The 12473-nt window shown below is 43.9% G+C and overlaps 1 protein-coding gene across 3 annotated transcripts in view; it reads left to right on the top strand.

Moving 5' to 3' along the window:
- The window catches only part of LOC135305421 (FRAS1-related extracellular matrix protein 1-like), a 93454-nt gene that overhangs the window by 39734 nt on the left and 41247 nt on the right, over window positions 1–12473 (top strand). Inside the window, exons 10-14 of one of the 3 annotated variants that reach the window (XM_064429037.1) lie at window positions 913–1058; window positions 3546–3843; window positions 6856–7029; window positions 11305–11394; window positions 11520–11561. In XM_064429037.1, coding sequence (XP_064285107.1) covers window positions 3716–3843; window positions 6856–7029; window positions 11305–11394; window positions 11520–11561 — 434 coding nt within the window. In that variant the 5' untranslated portion in view covers window positions 913–1058; window positions 3546–3715. Of the gene's footprint in view, window positions 1–912; window positions 1059–3545; window positions 7030–11304; window positions 11395–11519; window positions 11562–12473 lie in introns of those variants that run through there. The other 2 variants (XR_010366605.1, XM_064429038.1) reach the window with 2 other exon arrangements.

Raw genomic sequence — 12473 nt, 5'->3', positions numbered from 1 at the left:
GATATAGAATCATAGGATCCTCACATGGTTTGGGTTGGAAAGAACCTTAAAGATCTTCTAGGGGGAAAACTTTCTATGAGAACTGGTTGCTCCAAGCCTGAACCAGCCTGGCCTTGTACATTTCCAGGGATGTGTCATCTGCACATCCACTTCTCTGGGCTACTTTGCCTGGGCCTCTCTATCCTCACAGGGAAGAATTTCTTCCTAACATCTCACCTAAACCTTCCCTCTTTCAGTTTGAAGACATTCCCCCTTATCCTGTCACTATAATTCGTAATGAAGGAATGTAATCCAGACTATGATATCCCCATCATCCTAAACAGTTGAGCTGCAGGTGTGTGCAGGTGTAACAGAGGATGTGTCCAGCATTCTCCACTCAGCCTGCACATTCTGTGCATGGGATCATGGGCAATCACAGCCCCTGGTGCTGGGAAATAACTTGAGCAAACTGGAACCAGGGGACAGGAATGGGATGTGATCAAAGCACCTGGAGGAGCAAAGCCTGTGCAGCACTTGGTGCAAAAACTGCAGCATGCCCTTGTCTGGGCGCAGAGGTCGGTGGTGGTGCAGTGCTCCCACAGCAGCGCCTGCATGGAGGCTATTTCCGACTCCCATAAAAATCTTTATGTCTCTGTGATCAGGATTCGGTGATGCAAATTTGCTGTGTCAAAGGAAGATGCCGCTGTAAATGAATTAGTACAAGAAGAACTTCTTATTTAAGAAGTGCTGACTCTGCGCTCTCCCCTATGCCCTCGCTTTTAAAATTGAAGGCTGGGTTTGCTGCTTGCTATGATCTATATTTAGATACTTATAAATGAAGTTTTGCAGTCATATGGCTGCATTCTTGTGCAGCTTCATGAAGCTGTTTTTTCGCATTACAGAGATTTATACATTTGCGTTTACATATTGCAGGTGTTTCCATAAAAGCTCAGGGTAGACACATTCAGCATGGCCTGAAAGAAAATGAAGAAGTTCTTAAAATGTTACTGAGCACACTTTAAAATATCATCCTGGGGCAGAAGAATGAAGTCACTGCACGAACAAGGGAGCACAAAAAGGTAGAATTAATGGATGTGGAATTTTCAGGGGCACATCTCCCTACAGAGGGTTTAGTTGTGCAGGAGAAGGACAGCATCCCTTTTGGGATGTATCTTGTGCAATGCTCCCAGTAAACTGCTGGGCCCCCAGCAGAATATTTCAAAATGTCCGAGAGTGCTGCAGTGCTGAGCTCATGCTCTGTAAGTGATAGCCTGATGAATTATGTGCTGTACACACTACACACAAATCCTGTCCCAACCAGCCCTGGAAGAGGAGATAGCACTCTTGCTGGTGTGTCCTCTGCTCCAGGAACCTTGCCAGGAGGACACACCATAATTCATGCTCTGCTGATGCTTTATAAAAGTTGCAGCCTGTACTTTGGCTGCTGTGCTGCTGACCCCAGCATCCATGTCAGCCTGCAGCCCCTCCATGCCTGGCGGATGACCACAGTTCCCTGTGCCTGTCCTGGGAAGGCTAATGCACCAACTGACCCTTCAGCTGGCACAGGCAATGCAGGCAGGCAGTCCTGCCTTGCTTGGCCTCTGCACCACATCCCACCAAAGGTCAGGGCTCTCCCTGCTTTCAGACAACCCCCAGCTTTGCCCTCAGGGCTGCAAAAGCCTACAGCTCCATGAAGAAAACAAGGTGGGAACTCATAGGATTTTTCCTTAACCTAAGAACCCCTTTAATCTCTTCTGAGTTACAGCTACCAAAAGCAAGGGATTATCAGAACTTGATTTATCCTGGTTTGGGGCTCACTATAAAGCTGTATTGCAGCATCTGCCATGAGGAAGTGCCTGAGAAACATGAAGTTTCCTGCGGGGAAGGAGCAGACTAACAGTATGGGATGATGGGGGAATTTCAGGCGAAGCTAAAACACTCCTGAAACATTGAAAGGGAATGGCAGGAGTTTGTGCAAGAATGGTGAGAAGGAGTTTGGCTGTGGGGAAGAGTGGTTTCTTCCATTCTTCATCCCCTTTTCCATGGTGAGTTGTGAGCCTAGACTAAGGAAGACACAGTTCAAACTGTGTTATGTGGACAGGGCAAGGCAAGGTGCAACATGGGCAAGGAGGGCAGCCAGGTGGGCAAGCAGGGTCAGGAGCAGCCTGGCAGGTGACTGTCCAGGCCAACACACCCAGAGGTGCCAGTCTGACCTTTTTTGAGACTTTTGCCTTTTTAGAGGCTTCTTGGGGAGCTAAAAATCTCCAATTTCCTGGGGCCACAGACCAGGCCGGGTGCTGGCCCAAATGTGGGTCAAGAGTGACACCCTGTGGACAAGTTACTCTTTTTCGTAACCTTACAGGATTTCTCGCCGGATCCTTTTCGTCTGCCTCTTTATTCCCCCTCCCCAGAGTTTTCCTGTCCCAACTCTCCTCCTTTCCCAGCCCAGGTGTTGCCGCTGCGAGCCCCGCGATGCTCAGGGACCGGCGTAATCCCATCGCCTTAAAAGTGCTGACTATGGGGATGAGACCGAATTTCCCCAATTCCTTTTTGTTCCTCTTTGCTTTCCCCCCGCTTTTTATAGTTGTTTTCCCCAATTTATACTGGGTTTCGGCCCTGCAGCTCAGCGAGGAGCAGCGGCTCCTGCCCCGCCGCGGTCCCCCGGCTCCGCGGCCGCGCAGCTCCGCAGCCGGAGCCGGGTGCGCTCCTGGGGCTCGTAAATCTCCTGCCTGCTCGCAAAATTTGGCAACTATGAACCCGGGCTGTCTGTTAAACCGAGGGGGAAACGGCGTGGGCTTCCCCCTCAGCAATTTTCCGTGTCCTCCATAGCTCCACAAGCCACCCCCCGGAGTGAGAATTCCTGTTCAAACACTAAAACACCTCCAAAAAAAAAGTGTTTCAAGAATTGCTTCTCTTCTGGTCACTCTAATGCCCTCTTCCCAATCCTGGTGCTGGGTTTGCACTGTGCTGTCCTGATTTTCGTGGTGTTATTCCCAAGAAGTGTCCCAGAACAGGCTAATTGACACCAGCTGACAACCTGGAGAGGGTACAGCTCTATTTTAAGCAACAAATAATTTAGTTTTATGTTGGTGAGAAAATCCTCATCACTCATTTAATTATGCAGATCTAAAAGAAACCATAACGTCTTGGCACACCTGAATGCTGGGAGTGGGAAAGAGAGGGGTGTCAAATCCTTCCAAGAGCTTCTGTCCTTTCTTATCCCTGTCAGTTTAACCCTGCCAAGACTGTGCAGATCAGAATATCCATATATCCAAAACAGAGCCTGGATGGAGATCCCTGAATGTCCGCAAAAGCAGCAAATAAAACAGCAGTAATTCTTTCCAATGACATTTATATGCTGCCATTAACTCTGCTTTAGCTGGTGTAGTTTAAGGCTTTTAGAAAACATTAAATAACTACTGTAGGTTTCTGCTGAGAGGAGCTGCAAATTTTGTCTGGACTCCTACACAGATTGTCTGCCATTTTTCTTTGTATTCAAAATCCTGGAGAGGAAGAGGTATCCCAGAACAAAAAGTGATGTTTTTATGTCCTTATGTCATTCCCAGCATTTTCTAGGCCTGAGCATTTGCATCACATCAGGTGAAAAGAGTAAGATGTCTTGTTCAGCTTGGGCATGCTATAAGAAATAAGAAGTAGAAAAGCTTTATAAAACATCTGCATTGTTCTGGGAACTTCCAAGAGAACATCAGAACTGGAAAGATCCACCAGGTAAAGAATGTGGGAAAAGCAGAAGAAGAGCGGGTTGGTTGATTGGTTGACCAAGCAAACAATGAAGGTTGAGAAAAAGAGAGATAGGAGAACCCAAAGTGAGTGCAGGAAGCCATGTGCCATCTCCAAGATGTGGTAAGGCTGAAAAATTCCCTTTTCTTTTTTATGAAACACAGCCACACCTTGATGGGAAACATTTCATCCCAAGCTCTGCCTCCTTGGTTCAGGTTAGGCCACTCTGCCTACAGAAAGGTGTTTTCTTGTAGCCCTTTCAGTGTCACAGGGGGACAGTACAGCCCTTGACATGGCAAGGTGATACAGTGGTGAGGTGACTGCAATCCACAGGAAATCTATGGCTTGAAATCTCCATCATTGTATTGGATGGTCTTGCTAAAGATGTGCAGCCCAAAGTCTGCCTTGCACCAGGAAGCTGGGGGGAGCAGCCCAGCTACAACAGCTCTTGGCAGAGTTAGAAACAGGGTCAGGCCATGAGGGCCCAGCTTGGAATTCAAATTTGGTCTACTTGAAGTAAATAAAATAACTGCACTGCCTAGTTTGCAAAGGATCATTTACTTTTCTGGAAAGGAGAGTATGTTTTTGGAAAGTGTACAGGCATCTTTCAGGATGAAGGGCTCTGTGTGCAACAATCAAGTTTTTACCTTTGATTAGCAAAGCTTTATAAAGAATTTCAATTCTGAATTACTAAACAAAGAAACTATACAAGCCCCAGATGAGACTTAAACAGTTTCCAAAAGACATTTTAAAAAAAGAGAAAAATACTGGGCCACATGTTTTTTCTTATGTCTCTTGAGTCCATTTATTCCAGACATCTGACATGCAATTCAAATTTCCAATAGTTTTAGGTAACCATGTCCAATTTAGAAACCACAGCCCTCAGCTAAGCCTACCTACCTCCCAAATCAATCCAGAAACCAGAGCACTTGCTGATATTCTGCACTTTCAGCCTTGCAGAGCTTTGTTATATGTGTGCTATACGTACTTGGGTTGAGTTTTCTGGCTCCATGCAATCCATTTAGATACATTTCATAGACCTGCAGTCAGTGGTCACAGACAGATAAATTATAGCTCCTAATGGAGAGCCTGTTCATGCTTTCAAAGAGTAAAACCACTATAAAATTGATCTGCTCCTTTGAGGTGCCTTTGACAGTGGTGCTTGTACGGCAGTTCGGATGAGACGGAAGCAAAGGGCTCCCTGCGGACGAAGAACTAATGAGTTTTATTTCTGGCTCTGAGACTTGGGCTCATTCTTAACCTTTATGTGCCTGAGAGTTTGTATCTCAAAAGTGGAGGTAAAGCAAGGGCTTTTTGATAGGCAAAGCCAAACTACAATGGAAACCCCAAATTCAAATATGGGTGGATAATGTCCTGCTGTGTGTCCTTTCCTAACTGCCTGCCGAAACCTCCTTGGTGAGGATTTAATTGTGGTTGGAAGGAGGTAAGTTTGGCAAGAGTTGCATTAGGTGATGGTTTCCACACCACCCTTCTCACCTCAGTCCCTAAAACCTGGCTCAGCCATCCCCATAGACCCCAGCACTCCGACTGAGCTCATCAATCAGGACATGCAGAGGCTGACATCAAAAATCCTTCCTGCCAGTGCCCCAAGGAAAGAGTAGATGGTCAGGTAGAACTTCCAGGAGAGCTTGGTTGAACAAAAATTATGGAACAGGTTCTCTACTGCTCTCAACATCAGAAGAGACTTATCAGCCTCCAGCAGCGAATCCTGTTTGGCTGCAAGTGGCCATCATTTTATCCTGTAATCCCTCATTCATCTTATTTATTTTTAGCTTTCCAGTCCTCTTTCCAGAGGGAGCACTTGTATGCACTCACAAACTCTGCTATTGGGGAAAAAATAGGATTTGAATCAAATTTATTGCTGTTAATTCCTTTCATAGACATCATGAATCAGAAGGGGCAGCTAGAGGTGATGAAATGCCTGTTCATCCACAGCCTTTGACACCACTAATCAGAGAAGGGGCCAGCAGTGGAGCTGGTCCCTGGTAGGATTTAGGGGCTGGGAACATGGGAAAGCAAAGAAGAGAGTTGGAAAAATCTCTAGATGATTTTGTTGTTCCTTTCAGTTTTCCTGAGCATGTCCCTCATTCTCCTTCCTGCAGAGATGATCTGAGCAGAATTTCTCTCCTTAAAATTAAAAGGAATGAATGAGACAATAGATTGAATTAAGGCATTCTCAGCTGACGCCTGGTTTGGGGTGATATTTATGTCCTTTGAAACCTGTGGTGCCAAAATTGTAACAGCCCCACTGACTTGGGAGGATAACCCTGATTTTAAGGACAATCTCTGCAGAATGCAATGTATTTTAAGCAAAAAACAAGTGGCCAGATTATGGTCCCCCAGTGCAAACACAACAACAGACTTTCTTCAGCCTCTTTTTCTATATATACCAGGGCTGTGAAGTAAAGAGGAAAACGCTGAGTCTGCTAAAAACTGTTCAGATTCTTGTGGGTGCTTTGGAGGAGCTGGTATACAATTTTGAGGCTGTTCTTTCTGCTGGCAAATTAACAGCTTAGAAAAATTACAGCGGGGGGAGGGAAAAAAGAAAAAAAAGGAAATTCTATTAATGAAACAGAACAATGAAAATCAAAGCTAAAGATGGAAGAAACTGAGTGGGCCCCATCCAGTTCATTGCCTGCTAGGCTGGATTTCTGCCTATAGTAATTTATGCCATAGCCTTGGAAGTGAAAACAGATTTCATTTACTACTGAACAGTACTACTCTGTGCAGAGAGAGTTCGTGGCCTCACAGTGTTTCTGTGAAGGTATTGTGGGATTATTGCTCTCACTTTGCAGATGGGCCTGGTAAATGCTGCTTGAATTCTTAAATTTAGGCTCTGGAGAGGGGGGATCTGAATTAGGACTCAACTGTCCAAGGATAATCCCTTGTGTTCTGCTCTCATATGACCTGGTGACTTTGGAAGTGTTGAGATCCTTGAGGTCCCAGTTAGCATCACTGTTCATGTATGCAAGGCTCTGCATCATGATCATCCCTTGCTCCAGGGATTTATCCCTCAAGGGTTGGATGGAAGAGTTGGATGTTCCTCTAACTTTAAATACACCTTAAAAAGGAACAGTACTCTGAAACTCTTGGCTTGCTTTCCTTTTTCCCTAGTCTGGTACCAGGCAGAGCCCAAAAACACCTCCTGCCCTTCCAACAAACATCAAGACAGAGGATGGTGAGTCCCTGCCTGCCCACATTGCCAACACTGCCACAGGCACAACCTTCCTCAGAGGAGTTTGGCAGTGAAAAAGCACATGTTGAGGAAAAAAAAAAGGAAGAAAACAGGTAAAATTAGCATTTGGAGAAAAGTTCCTATGGAAAAAAGCTATATGTTTCCCGAGAGCAAAATGAAAAAAATAAAATCCCAACCCTCAAACCCAAACTTGCAGAGTCTGCTGTAATTTATGATTTACCATATGAATCTAACTATAGAACTTCATTTAAAAATTTTATAAAGATTGTAAATCTACAGTGAAATGTTCTAGGGACAATCTGCTGGCAGAAACCCACTCTCCAGACTGACCTATGGGGGAACCAGCTTGTCAAGGGCTTGATCTGGAGCCCGCTGAAGACAATGGAAATGCTCTCATTGACGTCAGTGGCCTTTAGATCAAAAAGCCCCCAAAGCTCAGCATGGAAAAATGAGTCCTGAGGAGAAGCAAACTGCTCTAATCAATAGATGTTGCTGGATGAAGGTCTTTAACAATAGTTTAATGGGCCATGATGAGCTCCTCTGGACACTTTTATTTGGTATTGTATGTATCTTATAATCTTTCTCCTGAAACTTTTAATGGAATTTATCTCACTGGAGAATTTGGGAGAACATCTGCTGCAAATGATGGGTAAAGACATAAGCTGTTGTGGGTGGGGTGAGCCTCAGGAGGTTCACAGTTTGGGTTTGGCTTCTGCTTCAGATTCTTATCTGAACTATACAGATCTCCTGTGGCTGCAAAAATTGGACTGGAAATCACAAGAGTACAAGCCTTCTTGTGAGATTTCCAGCACTTTTCTTATGGTTTTGACTGAACACCAGATGTGGAAAAAATATTTAACAAAACTGGATGCAGTTTTTTTCATGTCTGTTTCTAAAAAGAGATGAAGGTTCAGGAATCTAATTTTATCCTTTCCAGTTTCACTCCTTGGTAAGATTCTGTTCTAGTTTAAAAAAAAATAAATGCAATTTAAACCCAGAATATAGCTATTGCAACCATTCCCCAAAGAATCATTCAAGTAGATGAAACTGCAAACATTACATTGACTATAAATTAAAACCTTATGCCTTTGGCAAGTGGAGTGCAAAAAATGACCAGGGTGAATGGTGACCATTAGGAAACATCCACTAATGTTCTTTCCTTTCAAAGATTATTTGACCCGTTCTTGCCTGCTTCCACAATAAAACCAGACTTTTAGGCTTTCCCTACCACAGATATTTTTGAGAATACTTGAGCAATTCTGCTTGCCATATGGAAATTTTTAATTTTACATCAGAATTCAAAATCACCTGTAAATCTAATAGATTTTGCAGGCTGCATGCACAAGCCTGCATTACTTTTTGGGTGTAATACCAGTACTGGGATGCCGAGTCACTAATCAATGGCATGTTCTTCTAGTCCAGATGTTCCATATGTTCTTTGTGGACAATTCACAGCTGGAAAGGAGGGCCATGTTAGCTGGTTTGGAGAGTTTATTAGCTGGTTTGCTCTAGTTGTAATGCCTACTCACATTTGCATTTAAATTGGTGGTCTTTCATCAGAGAGGGGAACAAAAGGTTTATTTGAAACCAAATAGTTAAAGTAGGTTAGGGGAGCTCTTAAGTCACAGGAAGATTTCACAACATGTGCAGGCAACTTTGGGAAATAGAAAATGGCCTGAAGTGAATGGCCTGTCTTGAAGGATTTTAATCACTAGCATTGGGAGTAAAGCTGAGCAACAGAGAGTCAAACAAATCAAGCAAGGAGAACAAGTTTAAAAGTGGCACTGACCTCGCTCAGATATTTTATCACTTATGATTGACTCTGAAATTTTTGGTCTCAGTTCAGAACAGCAAGTTTGTCCCTGTGGGGTGTATAAAGGCCAGGCCAAATGGAACTGAGCTGGCACTTCTTTCAAACTCCTCATTTGGTGTGTAATCTCACATCCAAGTCAAACAGGACGGATGAAAAAATGGAGTATTATGTCATCCAGATTCTGTGGAACAGTGAGCTGTAGCTCCGGCGCCTGAGGAGACTGTCTAGAACTCACCATGTCTTGTCATTTCACTGTATTTTTGGCAATATTGGAAAGTTTTCTCCAATGATCTAGAGCCAAGCTTCCTGTGAAACTACACTGTCATTTAACAAGCAGCAAATAAACCAATTAATAATGGGAAGAAGCAGCTCCAAAGCATGGACAACAACACTGGAAAAAAAATAGGAAAGAAAAACCCCAGTATTTTTTCTTAATCTTATTAATTTTAGAGAAGGAGGGGCTCTGGTGATGTCTCAGAGATTTTCTAGATATCTCTTTGAGCCTGAGGAAGGAGTGGTTTGAGAAGTGAGATGTGTCAAGACCTCTGCTTGTGATGGAGATGGGGCTCCCAGTGCTGTTGAGCACAGGAAAGGTTTTGTGCTGGGAGAAGCAGCTTTCTCATGAGCTGGATGCTGTGTGTGCATTGGGAGATAAAATTGTTCAGCTTCTTCCTAGTGGTCTAGGAAATGTCCACGAGGATGGGCCCTTCAAGAAAAATCCTGGATTTTGAAATGCAACTTGGAAGAGTGCTAAAAATGGCTGCAGCAAAGGGTAAAGAGCTCTCCTACTGCTCTGCCCAGGCTTTGCTCCCAGAGCTGTACCTCCAGCCCATGTGGAAATAGTTACCTCCAAATAACACATCCTGCGGGACTATTTCTGGTCATTTCACAGAAGCCTTATTAAAAAATAGAGAGTTTATTAACCTGAGATTCAGGGACTCAGCTTCATGATGAAGGCTGTAAACTCTCAGCCTATGGTTCCGTTTTACAGGGATGATTTGAGAGTTGGAAAAAGAAATCTTGTGGAGAGAGGCTTAAGGTGCTCCATTTGGTGAACTTAGCAAAAAAAGCAGATCAGGCACTGCCCTGACTCTGGGCAGAAAATGCTTTTGGAGGAAAAAATACCATGTACAAAAGGGCTTTGTAGTCTAACGGGGGAAAAACATAATGAGATGCAATGGCTGGAAATTTAAGACAGGCAAAATTGAGAGATTGGGAAGGGAGAGGGGGCAGACTGTTGAAGGGGGCAGGGGATTTGTCATCCTTTTGCATCTTGAAATCAGAACTGGAGACCAGCCCAGATGACTGGTGAAACATATAGTAGTAGGCTCAATTAGCGAGTGAATGTGTGAAATTATTTTCTTGGGGATTTATATTGAGCGTTAAACTAGATGATCTGAATTGTCCCTTTCAGCCTTAAAAATGGAGGAAAGATGCCAGAAAAGGAGCTAAATATCCAAATTCTACCAAACTGCAATAGCTGGAGCCTCTGGGCCCCTTTGGGAATGGCATAAGTGAAAGGAGAAGGGCTGTTCCGGGCACGGGGTGTGTGGAGGGACAGACAGAATGAAGGATGCCATCACATGCCTCCAGCACAAACCCAGTTGTAGCTGCTTTTCCTTCTTGGCCCTCCCAGCACACTTTTCTTTTTTATATATTTTATTTTTGAAACTAAAAATACATCCTCAGAGGCATTAGTCACTCTGCCCACATATTAATAAATTGCATAACGATGCCACCAAGCATCCAAAAACCTTTCAAACTGTTATATATTATTTCTTTCAATAATATTCTAAAAGGCCAGTGAGGCTTAATGGAGCCACATGGTATTGTATTTAATCCAGAAATCTGGAACTGTCTAAAATCTCATATATAAATTAAGATAATATACAATATGTTTTTTCATTTAATTTGGTTTTCTCCATTTGGGTAAGCTATAACTCTGTATCTTTTGCAAGGGGTTTTTGTCTACCAAATTGTAGATTTGTAATGTTGCTCTTGCTTTTAATTGCCTGGGGCTGTTCCCCATAATAACTCAGCCAGTCCTTTGCCAGCTTAAGGAAAGTTTAATGGAACCACAGTTTAATTGGGCAGAGTTTAGAAGTTATGCAAGTTACAAAGTTTCCTGGGACTTTTCCTTATGGCCTCTCCCACACAGCTCAGTTGGCGTTCCTGCAGGGAATGTCACTGCTGTGCCATGGAGATGGTGACCTGGGCAGAGCAGTGGGCACTGATTTGCAGGTGGCTCCTTCGTGATTCTCCTTGGACTCAGCTGGGTGTCTGGCATTTACACACAGGAATTTTTAGGACATCAGGAGACACTGAGTAAAAAAAACCCCAAATCCAAATATTTCCTATGCTGGAAAAACATAAGGGCTTTCTTTTGATCTGGGGTTTGGATATGAGGCTTGCTTTCATTAGTGTCACCTCTGGACAGGTCCACCTCTCCTGTACAGTGTCTGCAGGAGATTTTCACATGTTTTGTCATGGCAAATATCACAGGCTATGAGATAAGGGGTCACTAAATGTTGCCTTTTTCTTCTTTCTTTTCAAGCTCCCTTCATGCCTTTGGAAGCTCTGGCTGTCATTCCACCAGGGTGGAACAAGACTGTGGAACAGGATCTAAGTCAGGACCACAATTCAGGTACCTTCTTTTTCTTCTTATAATCTGCAAACCCAGTAACCTCAAAAATTGCTTCTTTTCAAGCTAAAGTGCTTCAGGAGATGGAGGGAGAAAGTGTATATTCTTGGGTGTGTTCTGTTCTACAGTTTGACATCCTGGAGGAGAGGAAAGCCAGGTGTGGAAACAAAGTGAGTGAGATGATTTTTTGCGGGCTCAGTGGAGTAGATGCAACAGAGGTGCTGAAATGTGGGGCATACCTTTCATTTGAGGGAATGCGTAGGAGAATTAAACATGTTCTGGAAAGCAAGAGGCCTGTGCATTATGAGGGAACAACTCTGAATCATATGGGCCCAGGTTTTGGTTGTTCATGTGAATAAAACCTCTTCCAGGATTTAATACCTCTGCTCATCATTTCTGGTGGTTTGGGTTTTTTTCAGTTGGCTTTTAATTTTCCTTGGCTTTGTCAGGGCTAGATCTGACTTTGAGCAGGAATATTCTCAAGGCTGTAATCTGGTTTTGACAAGTTTTTGGTATGAGCAGTGTGTACAGAGGCCCCATACTTTCCTCATGTCTACAGGATTTGTCCAGTTTTGGGAAGCTGTGTGATAAATGACTTTAAATTCCCAACCCTGCCTGGTTTCTTTCCCTCCATTCCCAATGCCCTGCTCACCAGAAGTGCAATCGACATCTCCCTTGTCACTACACTGATTATGTATGAAACTATTTGGCTCCTGTGTCCCAATTCCTCTCCAAACTGGGCTCTGCATTGCTGCTGCTGCACAAATCAAACTGCACTTGTAATAAGCATCTCAAGGTGCTTTAACACCTCGAGATGCTTATTTTATATATATATAATATATATATATATCACATCTGGGTGATATAACCAGACATGTGTTGGTCTCACAAACTCCATCATGGGGGACAAGCTGGGTCACAGCAGAATGCACTGCTTGGGAGGAGGGAAGATTGTCCATGAAACTTCATAAGCAGACGCTGTGCAGAGAAAAACAGGAGCGAGCCTGAGCCCTTGAGGCCACCACAGCCCTGTCGCCTCTGCCCAGGGGGCACGAGCTATATTACACCTTCTCCACCACCTC

Source organism: Passer domesticus, chromosome 7 (assembly GCF_036417665.1).
Source record: "Passer domesticus isolate bPasDom1 chromosome 7, bPasDom1.hap1, whole genome shotgun sequence".
NCBI lineage: Eukaryota > Metazoa > Chordata > Aves > Passeriformes > Passeridae > Passer > Passer domesticus.
This window is presented reverse-complemented; position numbering and strand designations above follow the sequence as displayed.